This window comes from Pseudorca crassidens, chromosome 19, assembly GCF_039906515.1.
Source record: "Pseudorca crassidens isolate mPseCra1 chromosome 19, mPseCra1.hap1, whole genome shotgun sequence".
Classification (NCBI taxonomy): domain Eukaryota; kingdom Metazoa; phylum Chordata; class Mammalia; order Artiodactyla; family Delphinidae; genus Pseudorca; species Pseudorca crassidens.
The window spans coordinates 9,875,801-9,901,982 of record NC_090314.1 but is presented as its reverse complement, the minus strand read 5'-3'; the positions used below and the strand labels follow the sequence as shown (position 1 = coordinate 9,901,982).

Here is a 26,182-nt window from a genome sequence, read left to right as displayed (position 1 = left end):
ATTCGTGTTTGTACGAACACGGAGAAAAATGTGGAAGGCTACACACCAAGCTGTTAGCATGAAGACCACTTTCCAGGTTAAAAAAAAAAAAAAAGTCCACAGTATCAACCCAATAGGAAGGGGTTTGGGCCCTCCCTCCCCCGTCCCAAGTGAGTCTTGAGTGTGAGCCTGCTTCTTCCGAGGGTGCAGGCCCTTTACCTTCAGCCTTGTTTCGGACGTAAGTCTTCTCTTACTGCTCGCTCTTTGCCGTAGGTGCTGGGGAACCAACAGGAATAAGAATGTCTGGTGGATCATTCGGGGACCCATGCTGCTTTGTGTAACGGTGAGGACCGTCCCACCCGCTCTTTCTCCTCTCTGAGCTCAGCCGCTGTGGAGGACCCTGTCCCCTCCCCTGCCACCCGCCAGATTCTCTGGTTCAGAATGAACCTGGGCCAGATCCCTTGAGATGGAGACGCTGAGCTGTGAGTAAGATCTGTTGAATGAGAAGAAGCAAGTGAGAAACTTCTCCTTGTTCTGGTTCAGTACCTAAACCCAGGCTTACACTCTAAGCCTCCTACTCTCTGGGTTTTCGAACTATGTAGAGAAACCCGTAATCAGCTCAGTGACCTCATGTCAGCCGGCTGTGATGTGCACAAAGCCTGGGGATGCAGGAGCCTTCGGGCGTGGACGAGCCCGGGGACAGCAAAGCTACGGGCTTGGACTTACCACCATCAGCAGGAGGGAGGGGAGACTAAGGAAGCGTCTTTTAGAGGAGGAAAGCATGCAGTCGCTATTACCCCAAAGCTGTGATGGGGGTTCGAGTCAGGAGATGATGCTGCTCTGAGACCTTGTGGAAGAAGGCCCTTTATTCCTTAAGGCCCAGAATTTGGGGGGTGCAGAGAGACTGCTCAAGCCGGAGTCCTAAAGCTCCTTTAGCTCGTAGCATGTGAGGAAGACATCTGCCAAAGAAGTTCGGGGGAGGGGCAGGGAGATAGCAGACAGTTGGAAGGATGAGCAACAAGGTCCCAGAGGAGGGCTTCCCTGGGGGCGCAGTGGTTGAGAGTCCGCCTGCCGATGCAGGGGACATGGGTTCGTGTCCCGGTCCGGGAAGATCCCACGTGCCGCGGAGCGGCTGGGCCCGTGAGCCATGGCCGCTGAACCTGCGCGTCCGGAGCCTGTGCTCCGCAACGGGAGAGGCCACGATAGTGAGAGGCCCGCGTACCGCAAAAAAAAAAGATCCCAGAGGAGGCGGGAGGTCTTCCTGCCTGGACGCAGGGCCAGCAGCCCTGGGCGCCCACCAGCCAGGCACCGCCCACTCTCCTCTCCAAGGGGTTGCCGGGCATTCCGTTTTTGCCATTTTATGGAAATAACCTGGCATTTGTGGTTTCGTGAAAGCAAAAAGGCTTATTTTTAGAGAAGAATGTCAATATTTGTCAATAATTGAAGGGCACTCTCCGCCCATACCAGAGCGTTGAGTGTGCCTGGGAGGGGAAGATGTTCGTAGAAAGGGCAGGAAAACCAAGAGCGTGGAGATGCTCTAAGCGGTGGCCTGGGTGCTCCTGGGGATGTCCCCTCCGGTCCTTCCACGCGCAGCTGAGAGCGGATGCTCAAAATGACCTCTGACCACGCCCACTCCCAGCGCGGCCTCCTGCCCTGCCTCACCCACCCCATATCCCTCCCTTCCCCACATCCTCTCCTCTCCAGCCGCACTGCCCCGCTGCGGTCCCAGCCGCAGCTCCTGGCTGACCGCCTCCGCTACAGCCGGCTGACATTTATTGAGTGCCTCCTACATACCTGCTCTTGTGAGCGCTCCGTGCGTATTAACTCATTTCATCTTCCCAACAAACCCATGAGGTAGGCGCTATTATTATGTTGCTTTTATTGGTGACGATGCTGAACACTGTCACAGAGTTACTCAGTGGGGGTCAGACCGCGGTCTGATCGGGTGACACCGGCACTTGTAACCACAGCATCGCGCAGCTGCCCCCAGATACTTATTGCCTCCAGCCCCCATGCCTGGAGGACTGTGGGTTTCTCACGCGTTAGTACCTTGCTTTGGCCCCTCCTCAGGTTGGAACCGCCTCCCTCCGCCATCTCATCCACCTGGCCACTCTACCTGGACACCCACCCCACAAAGTAGAGATGGTCACACCCTCCTCTGTGTCCTTCCCAGATCCCGTACCAACTTCTGCTATGGCCCCAGCAATGTTTTATTGCAAGTATTTGTCTAAAGCCTGTGTGCTGTCACTATAAGCCCCGTGTTTTATGCGTCCTGGCGGCCAGCCCAAGCATACGGCAGGCTCTGCAGAAACTTACTCAGTAAATGCTTGTGACCCACACTCCCGGGCACTGGAAGGTCCTCATGCACCAGGCAGAATGAAGCAGGATGGCCTTCCCTAGGATGGAGTTCAGACTCGCTCCAGCTGGATCCCTGGTGCTTGCCCTGCGTGCGGTCTTCCAGAGGCTACGTCACTGGTTCTCCATCTTGGTTGCTCTTGGGATCACCTGGGTATCTTGAAAAGTTCTTCTTGCATGAGAGTTGTGTTTCATTGATCTCAGATGTGGCTTAGGGATTCTAAGGAGAAGCTCAGGTGCGGTCTCCTGAGTGCTTGTTCCGAATTCAGGTTCCCAGGCCCCACCCCGGACCTGCAGAATCAGAATCTTCATTGTAACAGGATTCCTGGGCACTGGGTGCACAATAATGTTTATGAAGCTCTGTGCCCACACACCAGCGGTTCTCAAAACTGGCTGTGCATTAGAAACATCGTGGTGGCTCATACCCCAGAGGATTTCATCCGAAATTCTGGAGGTGGTACCTGGGCAATGATTCTAATCCGTGGCCAGGGCTGGAACAATTGCTCTGGACCTCGCTGCTTGGTTGTCCATGGCTGGCTGACCTGTGTGCTGGTTTCTCCAGGTGCTTCCTAGTTCCTAGAGCCACCTTTTCTCCTGCCAGGACTAGAGAATGTGCTCTGTCTTTTCCTCTTGGATGAAAGGACCTTCCCAGTCGTGGCCAGCTCCACAGAAATGGCCAGAATCACCTTAGCTCAGGGTGGTTCCTTGTCCTCCCATCCACAATCCCTCTTCCTCCTGTTCACCCCACGGTGAACGACACCACCATCCACCTACCAGGCACCCAAGCCGGAAACCTGGGCGCCTCCTAGCTTCTATCTCCTGCCTCACTACAGCCTCCAGCCAGACTTCAAGTCCTGTCAGTTCTTCCTCTGAAGGTCCCTCCAGGCTTTCTCCTTCTCCTCAATCCATTGTCATTGTTCTTCTTCAGCCCCTTGGGGTTTCTCATGCAGACCTTTGCAAAAGCCTCCCATTTGGCCTCCCTTGCTCATTCCTGCCCCTGGCGATGCATCCTCTGTATGGCACCCAGAGTGGTCTTTCTCGAGCTATGTTTGGCTGTTTCTCTTCTACGTGTGACTTTTTAATGGCTCATTACTGCCCTTGGACGTGGTTCCAAACTCCTTCACATGGTACGTATTGTCATTCCCATCCAACCACAAGCACCCCGTGCTCCATTTATATGGAGAAGTGCACAGTTCCCCCGAATCCATGCTGATGTTCATGCCTCCCGTGCCTTTGCACACGCTGCCTCTCTGCCTGGGATGCCCACCTGACGGCCCTACATTGCCTGGTGAGCTCTTCTTCCTTGCAGACTGAACCCTTATTAAGGCTAAGTGCATGTGCCCTTCAGCAGGGCTTTTGGGGACGGAGGGTTTTAACCCAAAGGAGTAGCTCTAATATGGGCATTTTTGTCTATATAGCGGGCCAGGGGAGGAGGGGCTTGGGGGGAAGATGGAGGAGTTAGGGGTACACGAGACCTACCTCCGAGTCCCCACTGTGCTGGCAGCCACCTCTGCCAACTTGTAGACCCAGATATGAGCATGGCAGCTGGCGTGGTGCCAAAGAAATGTCACCAAGATTGGTACATCTGATCATACGCATTCTGTATCATCTAGGACCTGAAAAGGAGCCTTATATGTTTGGGGTCCTACGTGCCCCACATCTGGTCACAGAATCCAAGAGGAGTTGGCTGGGTTCTTTAAAAATTTCCGACACTTGCGCAGAACGAGGATTTTTGTACCTTTTTCCAATCGCCTTTCTGCGCACTCCCCAGTCCTCAGACCGCCCTGCTTCTTTATTGGTTATCCTGTATAAACACCCCAAGCTTCTTGCCTTGGGGAGATGGATTTGAGATGTGTTCTCCTATCTCCTTGCTTGGCTGCCTTGCAAATAAACCCTCTGTTTGCTGGAAAAAAAAAAAAAATTCCTCCTTCATCCCCTTTCCTGCTGGAACACAAATCACGAACAGCCCCATCCAAATGTGATTGCCGACCCCTGTCTTCTGGGGCACTTGGATGGATGGAGGTTCCGTGGTCCACCAGGCTGGTGTTCCATTCCATGGCAGTGAAGAAGTGCTTCCTCCATGTAGCCCAGTGGTTGATGCCCATTTTCTCTTGTCTGGTCTCTGGAAGACACAAAGAACAGGGAATCAACACGCTTCTCATCACAAGCCTTCATTTCCTAGGAGACAGCCCTGGTTGAAATTAATTTACTGAAATATGTGCCTTTCCCGTGTCAGGCTTGCTTTGTAAGAAAAAACGCCTGAGTTTAACAAGTCACTAAGCCAAGGACACAGCGTTTTCTCTTTGTGATGAAAAACAGACATCCCATTAAATGGGATAAATTGCTTGGTTACACTTAGTTTGTATCTAAGTGTTCTGTTACTAAATAGTTTTGGCTGGCGATCTCCATTATCCCCGCTGGCTTGTGGATTGGATGAATAGCCTCTTGCCTGAAACTCTGTCCTCTCAGCTTTGCGCATTGATTCTTCTGAGGCCAATAAGACAAGTAATAACAGGTACGTGTTGGATTCTGCAGCTCGTGTTTCAATCTGTGGTTTAAGACAAGGACATCAGTGTTGTGCTGGTTCAATGTCTGCAGAGACTTTACTCCGTTAATTGCCACCCAACCACCGTCCCTATGGGCTCTTTCTCCATTGCATAGAGGCACTTTGAAGTCTTTTCAATTTTAAAAACAACTGTACCCCCAAACCACTGTTAGCCCCACAATTCAGTTGAGAGACATTATCTCCATTCCGCAGCCCTTGCCAACTACTGTTCTATCCGTCTGCTTCCTTTTGCAGTCAAGTCTCTTCAATGTGGTCTACACTTACTGTCTCTTGTCTCCTGCAGCTTCTCTTAAGTGAGCTCCCTGTCGCTAAGTGTGGTCTTATTTCGCCTTCAGATTACGGTAGCACTTAAACCTTTTTAAAATTCTACCCATTGTGAGCTTCCAGGAAACCACGTCCTTGTGGCGCACTCCGACTGCCCCGGCTCCTCTTTCATAACCTCCTCTGATGTCTCCACTTCCTCTACCTTTCCCTTCATTACAAGGCAATTCTCAGAACCCTCTTTTTCTCCCAGTCTCCACAGCCTCCCTGGACAATCTCACCAACTCCAATGGCTCCATGCTCTGACTGGGACCTCCTTGCTGAGCTCCGGACGTAAATATCTCACTGCCTTGGGACATCTCTTGTGTCCAAAACTGCTAGGTCCCCGTCCCCCCAGTGCCCTTCCTTCTCTGTGTGGTCATTCTCTTGGGGAATGGCACGACCACACATTGAGATCTACCATGAAACCTTGGGGTCATCTTTGATCTCCCATCCAGCCGGTCACAAAGGTCATCTGACTCAAACTCCTCAATAATTTCTAATCCATCTCCTCTCCATCGCTGAACCACCAGGGCTGCTCTTTACGTCACCTCTCCATCATCCTCCCCAGGAACTCTGAAACTGCCTCCCAGTTGGTCTCCCTTCCTCCAGCTTTGCCTTCCTTCAATCTAGTCTCCACGCTTGCTGCTAAAATGAGCTTTCTGAAGCGCAGAAATGCAAATCTGATCAGGTCACTTGCCAGCTTGAAATCCATCATCCCTGTTTTCAGAAGAAAACCCAAACTCCTTAGTGTGGCCATGAAAGGCTCTGCAGGACCTGGCCCTCCCTCCCGCTCCAGTCTCACGTCTCATAAACCCTGTTCTCGTTCTCCAAGCCCTGCTTACATTTGACCACTTGCTGTTCTGCGTTTCCAGTGGTCCATGACCTCCCATGAGGTTGCTGTCTAGAGGTTGGCCAGGGCTGCAGCCATTTGAAGCCTGGGGCTGGAAGATCAGCTTCTAAGGCTGGCAAGTGGTGCTGGTTGTTGGTCGGAGGACTCAATCTCCCCACATGGGTCTCTCCACGGGCTGCTTGGGCGTCCTCACAACATGGTGGCTGGTTTTCCCCAGAGGGAGAGGGAGAGAGAGAGAACCAGGTGGAAGCCATCCTTTTGAGCACCTAGCCTCAGAACTCACAGCATCACTCCTACCATATTCTTTTCATTACATGCAAATAACTGAACTAGTTCACATCCCAGAGAGAAAAGGCGAATTAGGCTCTGCCTTGTGAAGGGAGAAGTGTCGAAGAACCTGCAGACATTTTTTTGTTGTTGTTGTTTTTTGTTTTTTGCGGTGCGCAGGCCTCTCACTGCTGTGGCCTCTCCCGTTGCGGAGCACAGGCTCCGGACGCGCAGGCTCAGCAGCCATGGCTCATGGGCCCAGCCATTCTGTGGCATGTGGGATCTTCCCGGACCGGGGCACGAACCCGCGTCCCCTGCATCGGCAGGCTGACTCCCAACCACTGCGCCACCAGGGAAGCCCCTCCCTATGCAGACATATTTTAAAATTTCTACCAAAGCTGATAATCAAGGGTCGAATTTTCCCAGTTCATGACAGTTGTGGAAAGTCATCTAGAGAGTAGAGAACGTGTGCTTTCCAGTGAATTCTGTGGCAGCAACAGGTCCTCAAGTTCAACACCAATAGACCTGGAGTTCTTTACAGTGGGAGGCAGTGTGGGATTCTGTTTAAGTGAAGGGAGGGTTGTAATTAGACAAATCTGAATTTAATTAATTACCAGCTCAGCCACTTACTAGCTGTGCAAGCTTGGGAATAGTACTTGTCTCCTCTGTGCCTCTGTTTTCTCATTGTATCATGGCATTAAAATAGTGTGGCTTCCTCAGAGGGTTGTTGTGAGGATTAAACAAAATAATGTATGGAAAGTTAGCCCAGTGCCTGGCGTGGTAAGTACTCAGTACCTGTTAATTACAAATAATAATGGAGAAAGAGAAATTAAGGAGACACTCCCATTCACCACTGCAACAAAAAGAATAAAAGACCTAGGCATAAACCTACCTCAGGAGGCAAAAGACCTGTATGCAGAAAACTGTAAGACACCGATGAAAGAAATCAAAGATGATACAAACAGATGGAGAGATATACCATGTTCTTGGATTGGAAGAATCAATATTGTGAAAATGGCTATACTACCCAAAGCAATCTGCAGATTCAATGCAATCCCTATCAAATTACCACTGGCATTTTTCACAGAACTAGAACAAAAAATTTTATAATTTGTATGGAAACACAAAAGACCCTGCATAGCCAAAGCAACCTTGAGAAAGAAAAACAGAGCTGGAGGAATCAGGCTCCCTGACTTCAGAAAGCTGCAAAGCTACAGTAATCAGGACAGTATGGAACTGGCACAAAAACAGAAACATAGATCAGTGGTACAGGATAGAAAGCCCAGAGGTAAACCCACGCACATATGGTCACCTTATCTTTGGCAAAAGGGGCAAGAATATACAATGCAGAAAATACAGTCTCTTCAATAAGTGGTGCTGGGAAAACTGGACAGCTACATGTAAAAGAATGAAATTAGAACACTCCCTAACACCAAACGCAAAAATAAACTCAAAATGGATTAGAGACCTAAATGTAAGACCCGTCACTTCTGCCTATGTTAGAGGAAAACATAGGCAGAACACTCTATGACATAAATCACAGCAAGATCCTTTTTGATCCACCTCCTGGAGTAATGGAAATAAAATAATAAACAAATGGGACCTAATGAAACTTAAAAGCTTTTGCACAGCAAAGGAAACCATAAACAAGACAAAAAGACAACCTTCAGAATGGGAGAAAATATTTGCAAATGAAACAACTGACAAAGGATTAATCTCCAAAATATACAAGCAGCTTATGCAGCTCAATATCAAAAAAACAACCCAATCCAAAAATAGGCAGCAGACCTAAATAGACATTTCTCCAGAGTAGACATACAGGTGGCCAACAAACACGTGAAAGGATGCTCAACGTGACTAATCATTAGAGAAATGCAAATCAAAACCACAAAGAGAGGGCTTCCCCAATGGCGCAGTGGTTAAGAATCCGCCTGCCAACGCAGGGGACACGGGTTCGATCCCTTGTCTGGGAAGATCCCACATGCTGCGGAGCAACTAAGCCCGTGTGCCACAACTACTGAGCCTGCGCTCTAGAGCCTGTGAGCCACAACTACTGAGCCCACGTGCCACACCTACTGAAGGCAGTGCACCTAGATAGAGTCCCTGCTCTGCAACAAGAGAAGCCACCACAATGAGAAGCCCGCACACCACAACGAAGAGTAGCCCCCGCTCGCCACAACTAGAGAAAGCCCACATGCAGCAACGAAGACCCAACACAGCCAAAAACAAATAAAATAAATAAATAAAATAGATATAAATAAATCTATTTGAAAAAAAAAAACCACAATGAGGTATCACCTCACAACGGTCAGAATGGCCATCATCAAAAAATCTACAAACGATAAATGCTGGAGAGGGTGTGGAGAAAAGAGAACCCTCTTGCAGTGTTGGTGGGAATGTAAATTGATACAGCCACTATGGAGAACAGTATGGAGGTTCCTTAAAAAACTAAAAATAGAACTACCATATGACCCAGCAATCCCACTACTGGGCAAATACCCTGAGAAAACCATAAATCAAAAAGACACATGAGGGCTTCCCTGGTGGCACAGTGTTTAAGAATCCACCTGCCAATGCAGGGGATTGGCAGGGACGTGGGTTCGAGCCCTGGTCCGGGAAGATCCCACATGCTGTGCGGCAACTAAGCCTGTGCACCACAACTACTGAGCCTGCGCTCTAGAGCCTGCGAGCCACAACTACTGAGCCCACGTGCTACAACTACTGAAGCCCGTGCGCCTGGAGCCCGTGCTCCGCAACAAGAGAAGCCACTGCAATGAGAAGCCCGCGCACCACAACAAAGAGTAGCCCCTGCTCACCACAACTAGAAAAAGCCTGTGCACAGAACGAAGACCCAATGCTGACAAAAATAAATAAATAAATAAATTAAAATATATATATATATATATACGTACCACTGTACAATGTTCACTGAAGCCCTGTGACAGGACATGGAAGCAACCTAAGTGTCCATCGACAGATAAATGGATAAAGATGTGGCACATATATACAATGGACTATTACTCAGCCATAAAAAGGAACGAAATTGAGTTATCTGTAATGAGGTGGATGGACCTAGAGTCCGTCATACAGAGTGAAGTCAGAAAGAGGAAAACAAATACCGTATGCTAACACCTATATGTGGAATCTTAAAAAAAAAAAAAAAACGGTACTGATGAACCTAGGGGCAGGGCAGGAATAAAGACGCAGACATAGAGAACGGACTTGAGGACACGAGGAGTGGGAAGGGTAAGCTGGGACGAAGTGAGAGAGTGGCATGGGCATATATATACACTACCAAATGTAAAATAGATAGTGGGAAGCAGCCGCATAGCACAGGGAGATCAGCTCGGTGCTTTGTGACCACCTAGAGGGGTGGGATAGGGAGGGTGGGAGGGAGGGAGATGCAAGAGGGAGGAGATATGGGAACATATGTATATGTATAACTGATTCACTCTGTTATAAAGCAGAAACTAACACACCATTGTAAAGCAATTATACTCCAATAAAGACGTTAACAAAACAAATTAAAAAAATAATAATGTAAATGTCCATCTGCCTTTCTCAGACAGCTGTTGGGTCTCCTGGAGGCAGAAGAATAAACTAGGTGGCTTTTTAGCGTCCTTTCTAGGCTCTCAGTTGAGATGGCCTTAGGGAGAGTGGGGATTACCCTGACCACTTGCCACCTGACCAGCTGACTACCAGACTGCCCCTGATTTCCCTGAACAAGGATCTGATGGCGGGTCCAGGGTGACCTTGATATTCCTAACCACATCACTTACTCATACCTGTGTTTTTTTCAAGGTCAATTTCTTCATCTTCTTGAAAATCCTCAAGCTTCTCATCTCTAAGCTCAAAGCTCATCAAATGTGCTTCAGAGATTATAAATACAGGTGAGTGGCCTGAGGTCAGTACCCAAGAGCCCAAGATTATTTTTACCCCTTTTGGCCCTTCTGGCTAATGTCCCAGGAAGGGGGTAACATTGCATTAGTACGTTTATCTCCGGACACAAGGGTGTCAGCAAGAGCCCCTCTGAAAAAGGCGCCGTGGGATCATGTAGGGCTTTTGCCAAAGGTGAGGACCTTCCGAGCCCATGCAAATGAAGTCAGTGGTGAGTAGTGAAGGGCACACACATTCCCCAGCAGGACACTGTTAAAATGCTCCTAAGAATGGGTGCTTTACGGGGACAGGAAGGAGTCACACGAAAGGGAGTTTGACCGTTGCCTTCCTTCGGGAAGGAGTTGAGGCAACAGAATAAAGGGTATATTGTAACTCAGGAGAGAGTATTTGGGTATTTGTAAGACCTTGAGTAATACAGCCACAAACTTTTGGAGTCCAAGGGAACATTCTTCACACAGTCACGCTTTCTTTGTGACTTGCCATTGCTGCATCCCGTGTTCTGCTTTCCGTGGTGACAGCGGTCCCGTCGCAGAGTAAGTCAGATCCTGGGTGTTTATTGAGCTCTGCATTGCTGTCACTCAAATGATGCATGAGTGAGAGAGAAAGGGCTCCCTCCCACCTTTCCCAGGTACTCTGCTTTCTGTAGGACGTGTGCACTTCTTGGGGACAGAGGGTTTTAACCCAGAGCTCCTCTCCCATGGTAGAGATTTTAGTCCTTGTGGTAGGGGTGGAGGTGTGAGTGAGGGCGGCTCTACCTCAGCTTCTCCCTCTCTCAGGCCAGAACGGGCCCCGAGCCGGGTGTGCCGGGGAGGTAGTTTGTCCGTTTATCTGACAAACATTGAATGAATGTCTAAAATGCGCTTGGCACCGTGCTTCAAACAAAAGGTGAATAGGATGGGGGCCCCATCTGTGAGGAGCACACTTTCTAACTCGCCAAGGACCGGGATGTGGGTGTGGAACATGAGTCGGGGGGCTGATGCTGGCGTTGACCCCACACTGACCTTGGGCAAGTTGCTTGGCCTCCCTGGGTCTGCCTTCTAGTATGTCACATGGGAGCGTCACCCCAGACCCATCCTCTGCCTGTGATCAGGATTAAAGGAGGTCCTAGTTACGCCTGTCCCAATCTAATCAGATGTGGTGCGTGGTATTTGCCCCGGGTGTCCAGACCCCAAATCCTGTCAACCTAACCCCCACCACCCCCGGGAGTTCCAGAAGGGTAAACACCCCATTCAGGACCAGGCAAATATGCACGGTATTGGCTCTACTGTTGCGTAACCTGCCCCTGGCCCTGGGACACTTGGGCTGGCCTGGACCACACAGAGCTACGCCGTCTTTCTCGGCGCCTCTGGCCGAGCCTGCAAGTGGCTGACAGGCTCTCTGGCCCTTTTCCCAAGGCTCAGCCTCTCACCACTCTGTGAGGATGGAGGTCCAGGGCCAAGAGCAGGGCTTCTCCCACCTACCCTGCCTGGGTCCATTTAGGGAGGGAATCCTCTCACTAACCAGGCACCGTGGAAACCCAACAGAGGACAGCACTCCCGGGAGACAGAAATGGGGCAGACGAACGCCAAGGCACCACTTTCCACACAGACTGAGAGCCTGAACCCTGCCATTTTGTGCCTCCAAAGCCCACCAGGTACTGCTGGGGCCATGCCCGAGCGTCAGACCCACAGTGGCCCCTACGATAGTTTTCCATCCTGGCTATTTTAAGCATCACCAGACAGCCGGCCAAAAGCCCTAATGTGTGAGCTCTTCTACTGGATGTTTGGTTCAGTAACTTAGGGTTGGAGCCCCACACAGGGACTTCTTACAGGAGAGTTCCTAGAAGATTCGGATACACAGCCAGAGTGGGGGCACCACGGGGCCAGATGTTCTAGTGAAATAACGCATGGAGCTTTCTGGTCAGCCGTGGCAAATGTGTTTCTAAGCAGCCTTGACAGCCTCTTTTCCAGGCTCTTCTCTAGAGTTATCCAAGACGGTGGCTCTCAAACTTTTTTTAAAAAATTAATTAATTTTTGGCTATGTTGGGGTCTTCGTTGCTGTGCACGGGCTTTCTTTAGTTGTGGCGAGCGGGAGCTACTCTTTGTTGCAGTGCGCGGGCTTCTCATTGCGGTGGCGTCTCTTGCTGAGGAGCGTGGGCTCTAGGCACGGGGCTTCAGTAGTTGTGTTGCGCGGACTCAGTAGTTGTGGCTTGCAGGCTCTAGAGCGCAGGTTCAGTAGTTGCAGCGCATGGGCTTAGTTGCTCCGCAGCATGTGGGATCTCCCAGGACCAGGGCTTGAACCCGTGTCCCCTGCATTGGCAGGCAGATTCTTAACCACTGCACCACCAGGGAAGCCCCTTTCAAACTTTTCTGATCACGTGTCTATTAGTAAAGAATGATGTCACTCATCATATATATACATGGTTTACTGAACTACTACACACGTGATACACCAAAATAAAGAAAATTATAAAGGATAGATAAAAATGTAACACACACAGAACTTCTATTCTCTATTCTTCCAACACCAAATGGATTTCCTCGTACAGCCCTGAAGTGTGCACACCCAATTAGGAGGCAATTATCTCCGGAAGTGTAACTCAATATACTGGGGAGACCTCCATGGCAGAGCAGTGATTCAGGACAGCTATTTTGGGGAGAGACAGAGTAACCCTGCCTGGCATAAACGATCTGTCTGGAAACTTCCCCATCCTTCTTCAAGGTAAAATCTGGAAAAGAGGAACCTGCCTACCTGGAGGCCTCCCAGCGTGAGACACCTCCCCTTGGCGAGTTTGATGTCTACCACCTGGGGACTGTCCTGGGGAGACTTCGGCTAAGAGTGGCCAAAGTGGCTGAGACTTTGGAGGGCTAAGTCTAACTGAACTCTAACTTAGTCTAACTTAGTCTAACTAAGTCTAACTGAACAAGAGACTGATCTACAAACCAGACTATACAATTATTCATTCTTAGCATCTGTGAAAAGTGGGAGTGGGACGTTCCTGCTAGTGCCTGCACTCCTTGTAGAGTTGACACCAGAAGATCCAGAAAGCCAAAGCCGTCACCAGAATGCTGCTTGGTGATCATGTCATCAAAGTAAAGGGGTTAGTGTTGAAGGACCACTGACGGTGGCCTGAGAAACCACCACTGCCCTGTGGTGCACCCGTCCCGGTGAGAGGGAGGTTCATTCCCCAGAGTCTCCACCCCTAGGGCCGGATGAGTACTGAGAACGTCCTGCTTCTTTGTGACTTTTCCTGCCATTTTGGTTGGCCATGTGCGTTCTGTTTATTCTTTCTTCACGCAGAGTGCAATACAGTTGATTAGCTTATGCTTATTAATTAGCAAAAAGTCAGGGCTCTGTCTCTTAGGACACACCCAGGCCACCTTATTTTACTCTCTGGGCCAGGGAATCCTACAGCGTCGAGAAGCACGTTTGCCCACCTCCTTGTCACAGCAGCCCTAACTTCCTCATTTCTAAGTTCTGGGAAGGCTGCTTCCCGTCACCCCAACGGATCATGAGCGCCCCCAGCTCACACTGCCCTCCTCCACGTTGAAAGGTTCTCCTCTTCCACGTCCCCTTCCATTAGGGCCCCCTGCTAGGGGGGAAGGAGGAAGGGGCAATGGGGCCCAAATGCATTTTGTCCTAACTGGTAGGAACAGCCCAGCCTACAACTCTCCCAGATTTTGAAAACTTCCAGAATGTAGTTCTCAAGATTTGTGCCCCCCCCCCGGCCCCGAGGAGTGTATTTTAGGAAAGTTTAAATTAAACACACTTAGTCCTTGCCAAAGAGGCAAGTGGCTAGGAGCTGGAGACCTTTTGCAGTCCTAGCCCTCAGCCCCCGGCTTCTGTCATTCAAGAAGGAAACTGTAACCAGCCCAGCTGCCTGCCTGGTCTGGACAGGGACAGCTGAGCCAAGCCTGGAGAAAGAGCAATGTCCCTGGATCGTGGACAGACACCAGTGGACCCTCAGCTGGGAGGGAGTTCTCTGTTCTTTGTGGTTCCCGGCATGGAGGTGACTCTCTCCTCCTAGATAAACGATCTTAACTTTCCGTGTGATGCATGGGGCAGAGCTCTTAAGGAACTTATAAAGGAGAATCATTTCTTAACATGCTAAACCCCAGACCCCTTTCTGAAAGAACTTTCAGAAAAATGGGAGAAAAATAATCCAAGTCACTGAGGTTGTGAGCAACTTTGAGGACAGGGACAGATGCTTTAAAAACGGTGATAGCTAAATGTTATTGACTGCACATGATGTATCGGGTACCATTTATTCTGAGGGTTGGCCCCATATTATTTAACCCTTACAATGACACTGTCAGGAGTTATTGCTACTAATATTTTTATAATTATTTTAACATTTCAGATGATATTATTAGTAGTATAATCCTCATTTTTACAGAGAGAGAGGTTAAATAATTTTCCCAAGGCCACATCGCTAGTAATTGGCGGAGCTGGGATTTGAACCCAGGCCCCAGGTTCTGCCCCGTGTCCCGTTGCCTTTGGCCCCAGATCCTCCTGCTTGATCATATGTCCAGGGCAGATGCCCAATATCTGTTGAAGAGCTAACCGACGGCAATAAACTAAACCATTTAAATAAACAAATGACTGTAGATGAGAAACAGGCATAAACACAGTTCATAAGAGGATGCTGCTATAGATATTTATGGATTTTCATCTGAACAGAGACGCAAATAGTCCTTTGTCCAAGGAGAATTGAGAATCAGGTGAGGAGTGGGAAATTCCTTCTGACATCCACCCAGAGAGGTGGCAGGTATTAAAATGGCCCAAAACCTCATAAGAAGATGATCATTCCTTAAAAATCCTCCTGTACTAAGTGTGGGATCCTGGATTCTGGAATGTGAAAAGGACATTAGTGGAACTGGTGAAATCTGGTTAAAGTCTGGAGTATGGTTATTGGCCATATGCCGACATTAGCTCCTTAGCGTTGCCAAAGGTACCATGGGTCTGGAGGGTTTTCACGTTAGGGGAAACTCAGTGAAGGGTATGTGGGTACTCTCTACATGATCTTTGCTACTTTTCTGTAGATCTAACATTATGGCAAAATGAAAAGTTTATTTTAAAAGCATAATGTAGTAGCATGGCCCCAAGAATAAGCTGATGGTAAGACGTGGGTCTGCGTGTAAGTATGTGTCATTAAAACCCACATAGCGCAGAGCAAGGGTCGCAGACTCACACACTTGCAAGGGCCAAGGAGGCTGGTTGGGTTGGAGAATGCGGGTTCCCTCCAAAGGCTGTAACCGACGATTGCCAAGCAGGAACTGGGGCCTAGCATGGCCAGATCTCCCCATTTTTCAAAGGAAGCTGAAGATCTGGACCCCTTTGCTTGAAATCACCTTTTTTTTTTTTTTTTTTTTTTTGCGGTACGTGGGCCTCTCACTGCTGTGGCCTCTCCTGTTGCGGAGCACAGGCTCCGGACGCGCAGGCTCAGCGGCCGTGGCTCACGGGCCCAGCTGCTCCGCGGCATGTGGGATCTTCCCGGACCGGGGCACGAACCCACGTCCCCCGCATCGGCAGGCGGACCTCCAACCGCTGCGCCACAAGGGAAGCCCCACCTTATTTTTTAAGGATGGCTCCAATAGCAAAAATCACTACCTAGCATAAGCAAAGACTGTCTGCAGGTCAACTATAACCCACGGTTGCCACTTGGCAACCTCTGAGCTACAGGGTTTTAAAACACTCCTGGAAATTAGACAGACAAGCAAAACCCAGAACTCTTGAAATAGTCTCTCCTTGGGAACACCTTAATGTTGCTCAGCTAAGTGAGTGTGCACGGGTGAGTGTGGATGTGCAAGTAGGTGTGAGCTCGGCTCAGGAGAACCACGTAACCAGGGCCTGTGTCTCAGACTCCCCACTCCTTGGCCTCCCCTTGACCATCGAGGCCCTGGGATGCTCAGCCCATATGCTCCGGGGGAGTCCCTCTCCTTGGTGACTCCTACTCAACTGTTACAGGCTTTAGGTCCTTTTAGGGCACGAAGGTGAGTTTTTTTGTTTCATTGATAACACTGCATCTGAATGACTCTCACAGATGCAAGTTTCATAGTAAGCACTTTCTCTTGCAGAAAGTTAAACCTTCTTGAAGATACTGCCCATGAGGGGCTGCTGACCCTCTCTGTTTCCACATCTTTAATTCCACGGGGTTTTTATTCAGTGGGGAGGAAACTTCTCCTAGTTTGGCCCTTTAAGACAAGGACTTGGGCTAAAAAAAATCATCAAATTTAAGCTCTTTTTTTCCCAATGTGTATCAGACAGTAGCTTTGTGTATGCCCTGAATAGGTCACCTGTGCTAATGTAGTTTGAAATCAAGAAGCAGCTCAATGGTGAAGAGCAGTTGTTCCCAAACGTGGCTGCTTGTCAGTATCCTGTGGGGTGTCCCTTAAAGATTCTCATTCCCAGAATCCAACCTCCAGAGGTTTTGATTCAGGGGGTTGACACTGGGGCTCAGGAAGCTATAGAGAGAGAGAGCCAACCAATAAAAATATATCTATTTTAAAAGCTCCGTAAGGAATTCTAATAGTCTGTGCACTTGGGAACCACCAGTATGCGGTATGGGATGTTTGGGTCCCAGCTGTGCATTTGCACGTGGGCGGTACAAAGGAATGTTTGTCTTTTTTGTGTAGAGTGTATACAACAGCAAGCTTCCACACAGGGCTTTGTATGAGGAAGATCCGTTTCTCATTTCCTGCTGCCCTTGCTATCACCAGGGTTGGGGGCAGCTTGGGGCAGATGATGAAATCCTGCTTGGAGTGTGCAAGGCCTGAGTGTGAGGTCAGAAGCCCCACTTCCAGGCTGGGAGGTACCACTTAGCGGCTGCGTGACCCTGGGCAAGTCATTTTCTTTCTCTTCTCAGGCTCCGTAAAGCACTGACACTGGAAGTCCCAAATAGAGAAAGAGGTAGAGGCGCCTGCTAGCTAGGTAATAGGAAACTTGTCAAACCTGGTAAGGGATGTAATGTCCTATGGTGACAGCCATGTGCATGGAAATCTATCCATCAAACAAAACATTAAGATCTGTAGGTATATCATTATATGGAGGAATCCATTCATTCATTCATTCATCCAATTCATGTTTTCTGAGCATCTTCCATGAGTCAGGTGTGGGGATGCATCAGTGGACAGGACCACACCGGCCCTTAAGGCATTCAGCGTGTAGCCAAGGAGACAAAAGGGAAAATCAGCTATTTATCAGTGCCATTAGGGCTAAACGATGCACAGAAGAGCAGGAAACGTTGCCCGTTCCCAAGGCGGCTTTCATGACACGTATTTGATTGCTATTTGCAGATTGGCCAAGTCCACGCTGGTCCTCATTCCTTTATTGGGTGTTCATGAGATTCTCTTCTCTTTCATCACGGACGATCAAGTTGAAGGATTTCCAAGATACATACGACTCTTCATTCAGTTGACTCTGAGCTCCTTCCACGTAAGTTGATGTCTGAACAAGGACGCCTTTGGCTTTGGAGAAAACAAAATGCCCTTGATCCAAACACACTGGAAATTGCGAGAGCCCGAAGAGGGAAAGAGAGCTCTGGTTACCAGTAGGATTTATCGGCTTTGGCATTAGAAGGGGGTGGAGATGGAAATGCTGCTTTAATCCTGCCAGCGTGACTCGGTGACTAAGAAGGGAAAAGTGGTTTGTTTCCGGCACTCTAATAGTTGGTGTGACTCACAATCATATTCACCGTGTCAGCATGAAGCCTTTTATTAAGCGCCTATTTTTGCTGGGTTCTCTGCACAGTTTGTGCAAAATGAACAGTGAGTAGAGACCAGGAGGCTCTCGGACTTTGACAGGTGTGTGTGGGATGAAACTAGAAACAGGAGGCCACCTGTGGTTCAGGTACCTGGGTGTTTTGGTTATCCGTGGCTTCAATTGTCATCCATTACTTAGCAGATTAAAACGACAGTAATTTTTATTATTTCTCATGATTCTGGGGGTCAAGAATCCAGGTAGGACATAGTAGGCATGTCTCACCTCTGCTCCAGGGATGCTTGCTGGGGCTGAACTTTCTAGATGACTTCTCCACTCGTATGTCTGGAGCCTAAGCTGTGGAGGCTCAGGTGGCTGAGACTGGCTGGAGTGGCTTTATTTGGGTCAAAATAAATTTCATCGAATCCCCACACTCACCAAAGGCCCAGGGGACAGAGCCTGAGGTATGGTAGGGGCAACTGGACAGTGGCTCTTTTTACCTTCTGTTAGAGCTGAATTGCACGTGGCTTTGAATGGAGACAGAGCGCCCACTGGTAACTTTTTGTCATTTTGAAACCATGTTTAATTTACTTCAATCTTTTGGGGGATTTCAAAGGCTAAAGTTTAGTCACTTGGGTTTCCTATGTTGCTTGGTCTTAATCTTCTTTAAAAAGTAATCCCAAATTAGAAACAACAACAACAAAACAAAAAATTACAGCTGTTATGTCAGTAGTATTTCGTGGCCTTTTTTCCTCCGAGGACTTGATCGGTCATGTGACCCCTTGATCAGCTGATCTCACACACCTGAGGCCAGCTGAAGATAAGACGCTCCTGCAGAGCTTTGTGGGACAGATTTCTTTGTAGGACAGATCCTAGCCTACCAGACTCCCTGGCAAGGGAGCATGTTTGGGTCACCCATTACTGTGTAGCAGACTCCCCCCAAACTTCATGGCTTGAATCAGAAACTACGTTATTAATCTCGAATGATTCTGTAAGCTGGGCTGTCTGGACTCAGCAGGGTGAACCTTTTGAAACATGTCATCTTTGAATGGGGCTGCAAACATCTGAAGGCTTGATCTGGGCCAGAACATCCAAGACAGCTTATTCACACGGATGGACGTTGACATGGGCTGTTGGCTGGGAGCTCAGCTGGGGCTATCGATTAGGAACCTAAGTTCTCCATGTGGCCTCTCCACGTATCTTGTGCATCTCAGAGCATGGCAGCTGGACTCTTAGGAGTATCCCAAGAGCAAATGCCCTAAGAGGGAGGAAGCAGACACTTCCAACCCTCTTAAGGCAAAGGCTCGGGAGTCCCAGAACGTCACTTCTACCACATTGTGCTGGTAGAAGGAGTCACAAGGACATCCCAGATTCAAGGGGAGGGAAGATACGGTCCCTCTCTTGATGTGAAGGGTCACATATGCCTACCAGGAGGGGAGAAATCCTTGGGGCCATCTCTGGAGACCAGCTACCACACTGATCGTTTGGTCCTGCAGCAACCTGAGCTCAGGCACCACCGAGGAAGGCGAGGAATCAGAGCAGCTCTGCAGATGGAGCTAGAAACACACTTAGGAGCTTGTGCCTGGACAGAGGCCATGCACCTTCTAAAGACCCCCACGCTGTTCCCCTCCAGCCCGCCAGGCAGAGGTGAGAGCACGGGTGGGCAGGTGTGCAGGTGCACGTTCAGTGGGTCGTATCTTAGTGACTCCACCATAGAAATTAGCACTGGACCCAACAGCTTCCTTTCCCTGCTGCTTTAGGGGACCCTTCACTCTCCCAAGGGCCTATTGCTTAGAGAATTTCACCAGCCTCCTGCTGTCAAGGGGTCTTTGGAGAGACCGCCAAGTGGTGGTGACACATGGAGTGAGAGCCATCTGTTCGTGGGACCGCTCCCTTCACACTCGCTTCATCTAGAATGAGAGTCAACCAGACTCCAGGATGTCCCTCCAACCATGACTCAAGGACCTGACGAAGTGAAAGACACACTTGTGATGAGGAATCCTATTTCACCCAACTCATTTGTGAGACTTCCGGCACGCCGAAAGCACGCCCAACCCCTTCCAATATCTGGCAGTGAAAAGACCAGATAAAGGTGGTCTTCTGGTTGGGGGAAGGGGGCGGGGAGGGACAGATAATAACCAAGTTGACAAATGAAGAACAATTCTGGTTATTAATATTCTGAAGACTATGAAATAGAGAACTGTGACTGTGACTGGAACGGCTACCAAAAATTGAGTGGTGGGGAAAGACTTCTCTTTTAGGAGATATTTGAGCTACGACCTGAATTTTGAGAAGCCAGTTAGGCAGAGATTTGAGGAAAGAATGGTCCAGAAAACAGAAAGTGTGACAACAGGACCTGAGGAAGAAATGAGCTGATAGCCGGTCTCCAACATGCCCCCCGGTCATCTTTGCCTCTTGGCTTTCACAGACTTGAGTAGTGCCCTCTCACACAGAATAGGGTTGACCTGTGCAACCATTAGAGTATTGTGGGCATGAAAGTGTGTGATGTTTGAGGCTAGGACGTAAAAAGGGTTGCAGCCTCCGCCTGGCTCCCTTGGGTCACGCCCTCTGAGTGAAGCCAGCGGCCACGTCCTGAGGACACATAAGCAGCTCTGTGGAGGGAGGTGGAGGTTTCCTACCAACAACGAGCACCAACTTGCCAGGCATGTGAGCTGTCTTGGAAGCAAGTCAAGCCTTCAGATACCTGAAGTTCCAGCCAACAACTTGACTGCAACCAGAAGAATGACCCTGAGCGGGAATACCCAGCTAAGCCATGGCCAGATTCTTGGCCCGTAGGAAGTATGTGAGACGATAAATCTTTATTGTTTTGATCCACTTAGTTATACAGCAACCTAATCCATTAGCTTGAGATGCTGAAGGCACCCAGAAGGTCCGTGTGGCTGGAATATAGTAGCTGAGGGGAAGCATGGTACAAGGTGAGGTCAGTGACACAGACACAAGGCCACATCACCTTAGCTCCTCCTGCGGTTAGGATATTGTATTTTAATCTAAGTGTGATGGTAAACCCCAGGCATGAAATGATCTATCTTTTCAGAAGAAATATTCTGACACGAGAAAAGGGTATTTACTATCTCACAAAAATGAAAATTTCAGGATCAGGTATAGCTGGATCCAGGTACTCAAACAATATCATCAAAATCTGTCTCTGACCATCTCCAGCCTCTGCTTTTCTCTATGTTGGCTTTATCCTCAGACGGGCACTCTCCACGTAGCTGGGAAGATGCCCTTGAGTGTCTCCAGACTAACTTTGACTATAAAGTTGGCAAAAGCAGGGAAGAGGGTGTAACTTTCTCTTCTTTCCTGCTGAAAAGAACTGGGGTTGGGCCTGCTTGGGTCACATGACCATTTGGGCTGTTGATTGTGGTGATGGCCCTCCTAGAACATGAGGACCAAATGATTGGCAGCCCTGCCAGAAGCCCAGGGAGTAGGGGAGGGTCAGGAAAGGATGCAAATCAGGCAAAAAAAATTAGCCATTGCCCACTATGGACAAATAGAAACGGGACAGTCACCTTGTACAGTATTTATATAATTGAACGAATGATGGAGAACCCTTAGGGTTTAATCACCATTGACCTATGAGCGTGTAAGCAAACGCCTAGGCTGATGTGGGTGGTGAGTGTCAAAGTAGGAAGAGACCCCGTGGAAATCCGAGTTAATGTACTCATTATGACTGACTCTAGTTAGTACAATCGAGTAGCTGCCTGCCTCTTGTAGGGGCTACTAGGACTAGGGCCGGGCTGTGGACTTGCCAAGTAACCGTCAGACACACCTTCTACTGAGTCAAGCTTCACGCCACCTCTTCCTTTCATTCCAGGGACTGCTTGTGGCCTTGCAGTATTGCTTTTCCAATGGAGAGGTACGTTTTCCACACTGCCATCCCAGCTCCCTGCGAGGCTGGGGCCGGCATCCTACTGCCCCTGGAGAGCTCGGTTGACATGACGGTGCCATGGGGGGGTGTGCAGTGACCAGCACGTCCTGGGACAAATGGGTACCACAGACATCCAGTAGAGAGAGCAGCAGGCATCTTAGACGGATGGGGAAAGGTATTGGGATGAGTTTTCTTTCCAGAGCCCAACCGTGGCCCCGCTGGAGCCGCCCTGGGAGTATCAAAGTGTCATACAGTTACCAGCTGTAACTCTGGAGTCCAAAAATCTGCATTCAGGCCATGACTCACCCACTTAGGAGATCTGCATTGGTCAGGTCACCGTGGCTCTTTGAGCCTCAGTTTCCTCGTCCGTAAAATGGGAATAACAGTGGTCCCTACCCTGCAGTGATACCCCAGGGATGCATGGTAAAGGTCCTATGCATGGTAACAACGATTATTTTTATTGTTAATATTATTGCAGAGCCCCCAACCGACTCTCTGCTCCCCCAGAAAGAGGCTTGAAAGGGGGAGGGGAAGAGGCCAGAGCAGTTTTCTCCTGACTTGAGGAGTTGGTGGAATCTCTGGCTCCCTGTCATCTTGCCCTCCCCCCACCCCAGGTTTAAATATGGATTTCTGTCTCCTTCCGCTAGAATGTAAGCCTCTTGACATCAAAACCTCTTCCGTCTGGCTCACTGCTGCCTTTTCTGTATCTTCAAGCAGGGACCCATGATCCACCAGGCAGGTTTCAAATGTCACCTCGACACAGTCCTTTTCTGAACACCCTATCTCAGATTTTAGTCTCCTCACCCCACTGTCCTGCTTAAAGGCCTCGCGGTGTCACTATCATCTGCTCTGCTTCTCTTTGTTCGTTTCCCCTAGTGAGAAGGTAGGTTTCCCAAGGGTGGTCCGGAGTAGCCACTCAATACACATTTGCTGAGTGGACACTGGACTCAGGGACTCCCAGGCAGTAACCCCGCCCTCTTCTCACCTGGCAGGTGAAGGCCGAGCTGCGGAAGCAGTGGGCCCGCTTTTTGCTAGCCCACCACTCGGGCTGCAGAGCCTGGGTCCTGGGGAAGAACTTCCGATTCCTAGAGAAATGTCCCAAGAAGCTCTCGGAGGGGACTGGCTCCAGCAAGCTGCAGAAGGCGCGGCCCTCGCCCCACGGTGGGCAGCTCCTGCACTCGACTGAGGAGGGCCTGCGGGTGGCGGGCACCCTGCCCCGCCAAGGCCACGCAGCCTGGCCCCGGGGCAGCAGCGTGTCGGAGAGCAGCGAGGGGGACTTCACCCTGGTCCACACCGTGGAGGAGATTCTCGAGGAGAGCGAGATCTAGGCAGGAGCCCACCTCTCTGGCTCCGCTCCCCGGAGACTCCTGAGATGGGCGAGGGAGGAGGCGGCCAAGCTGTACGTTGCTGACCTTGCGGGTGCAGAGTCAGCCCACTTCCCGCGCACCCCGCCCACTCCGACGTGACATCGCCCCGCCTACTTTGGACGTCTCTTCCCGGCTTGCCCTGCTCTGTGCGACAGAGGCTGCGTGCCCTGTCATCCTCATCACCCCCGCAGGTGTGTTTCCCAGAGCGCCACCAGCCTTCCGGGCTGGGCCCATATTCGAGTGAATGGAGCCCTAGGATACAGAGAGAGGTCTGCTATGAAATAGAGGCGAGCCGCTATCTTTCCTTTACCCTTCATGGTACAAGGTGTCTATCTGAAGTCGGGTTCAGTGTGTCCAAGGACCACCTGCGAAGTGTTTTAAATGCAGTCTGACTCATGGCAGAGATTCTAAGAGGGTGCACCTGGGACGATGGCCGGCGATGGGAATTGTGTAACAAGCATCCCAGGTAATTCTGATGCGAGCCCACATTTTGAAAACCTGGGGCAGGATAGGCAGCAGCCAGAAGTCCCCCTGAGCTGGCCGCTGGCGGGAGAGACCGCCGGAGTCCTGCATTCAGCAGTGCAGCTGTGACACGCCTGCCCTCCTCTGACAGGGTGGACCGCACTCTGCCCCCCAGAGCCCTCTCCTTCCCTTCTCTCTTCTTCCTCTCTTGTCAAGTCTTCCCTCCCTCTCTCCATCTCAGTTCTCATCCGTGGGCAGCAGCAGTTCTGTTTGATTTGTAACGAGCCCATCCTTCCTCGGAGGGTTGGCCCCAGCACCCAGGGCCCCTCTGAAAGTTGCTGTTGGTCATTTTCTCACTTTTCTGGTTCCGCCTGCCTGTCTGAGCTTGGCTGCTTCAAGCCTTACTTGCCTACCGTTCTCTGCCATTTTTGGTTTGCCGTTGATACCTGGATGGCCGTACCTTCTGCTCTGGGAGGTTTGCCCACTGTTCTCCCGGCCCTGAGTCCCCCACTGAGAAGAGTCCCGCTCCTCGTATGGAATTGGATGCTGAGAGCTGGAGGGGACCCAGCTGAAACGAGAGGACTGTGGCTACGCCGAGGAGGCACCGAGGGGGCCGGGGCTGTGGACCCGGTCTGCAGGTGGGGAGTCAGTTGTGCCCAGACCCTGAGTGGAGGGTGCTTCTGGAGGCTGAGGAGGGCCCAGGCGATTAGGGTCAGGCTCAGTGGCTGCAGCTGTAAGGCAAGAGGCTGAGGAAGGTCAAGGGAGGAACGTGCTATGGAAACAGGGTGTCAGTGCTCAGGAGCGTCACTTTTACAGCGTGTAAAATGTATGTGTACGTGGGTGGTCGGGGTATTATGCTGTGGGACCAAGTCCTGCCTTATATTAGGGGGAGGCGCGATATGATACTTATCAAGTAGGGGTGCCAGATTTTGCAATTAAAAATACACAATTCAGGGCTTCCCTGGTGGCGCAGTGGCTGAGAGTCCGCCTGCCGATGCAGGGGACACGGCTTCGTGCCCCGGTCTGGGAGGATCCCACGTGCCGCGGAGCGGCTGGGCCCGTGAGCCATGGCCGCTGAGCCTGCACGTCCAGAGCCTGTGCTCCGCAATGGGAGAGGCCACAACAGTGAGAGGCCCGCATACCGCACAAAAAAAAAAAAAAAAAAAAAAAAAAAAAATACACAATTCGGATATAAGTATACGTATAGCTGATTCACTTTGTTATACAGCAGAAACTAACACAACAATGTAAAGCAATTATACTCCAATAAAGATGTTAAAAAAATCCACAATTCTCAGTTAAATTTGAATTTTGGATAAATGAATGTTATTATTGTCTAAGTATATCCCACGGGACATACTTTACGTGAAATCCAAACCCACTGCACACCCTGTGTTTCACCTGGCAGCTCCATTGTCAAGGACACTTCGCAGCAGGACAGAGACCAGGTGAGGCAAGCAGACCTCAGTTCAGGTGCAAAATTTAAGAGAGCGCTAAAAACCCACAGTCGTCAAGATAAGTAATACTTTAATGCAATATTAAAAAAAGTCAAATCTGCAAGCTACAGCCCACGGGCCATTTATAAAAATGACATTTCATTGGAACCAAGGCTGGGATGAGGGTGAAGTAAGTGAGGCCATGAGATGCAAATAAAGGGTCTGGTCCTGACTATGTACAATTTTGATATTTTGCTCATCATGGACGTTTTAACATTAATTTTCATTTTTAAACAATTGCATGAAAATATTATTTATCTTGACCACTGAGCTTTTTGTCGCTTACCTTCAATTTCGCACCTGAGGCCGGTGCCCATCTTCCCCTCCCCCCAGTCCTGGCTCTGCCGTGCAACAGGGGAAACTGAAGCAATGACATTAGGCAAGTACGTAACAAAGCAAAGGTTTGTTTTTTGGTGTCCAGATTGTCCACAATTCAATCATTAAAATATATGTCCTACTTTTTCCTTTCTGCAAAAATCTCTGCCGTTTCTCATCAACCCATTAGCACCTAGAAAGCAGGGCCGTGTCGTATTCCCAGCTAGTGTCCAGCATAGCCAGTTCAGAGCAGGTTCAGAACACATTCATCAAAGGAGACAAGACAGAAGCGTCTTGGGAGCATCAGATGCTGTCGAGGGTCAGTTACCCAGGACCCGGCCACGAGTAGAAGGAACTTTTTTTTCAAGCACTTGTAAGTATGCCCTCCCCGCTCACTCCACACATGGGGTGGCACACACACACACCACACACACACACTGCTGCTTGCTCTTGTTCTGCTAATGATTAACATAAGTTTATTTAATTTGATTTGTTGATTCTTTTACATTGGTTTCACACTGGAGCTGAAGGTCTCTGCCCCTGGAGAATCTGGTGCACTGTTCCTGGCCAGAAGTGGGAAAAAGAGCTGCCGTATTAAGCCTGGGAACCTGGGTGGTCCATTGTCTCAGGGACCGAGAAGAGTGGGCAGAGAGGTCGGAGAGAGAAGCAGAGGTCAGAGGTCAAAAGGGTGGAAGGCAAGTGTCTGCCTTCTTCTAGACCACTCCCTAGATCATTCACTTTGCTGTTGCCTTAAAGATC

The 26,182-nt window shown here is 49.8% G+C and overlaps 1 protein-coding gene across 1 annotated transcript in view; it reads left to right on the top strand.

Moving 5' to 3' along the window:
* Positions 1-24,584, top strand: part of GLP2R (glucagon like peptide 2 receptor) — a 50,624-nt gene extending 26,040 nt beyond the window's left edge. The window contains exons 9-13 of the mRNA XM_067717201.1: positions 253-322; positions 10,122-10,210; positions 17,492-17,630; positions 21,730-21,771; positions 22,776-24,584. Coding sequence (XP_067573302.1) covers positions 253-322; positions 10,122-10,210; positions 17,492-17,630; positions 21,730-21,771; positions 22,776-23,111 — 676 coding nt within the window. The 3' untranslated portion in view covers positions 23,112-24,584. The remainder of the gene's footprint in view (positions 1-252; positions 323-10,121; positions 10,211-17,491; positions 17,631-21,729; positions 21,772-22,775) is intronic.
* Positions 24,585-26,182: the final 1,598 nt, after the last annotated feature.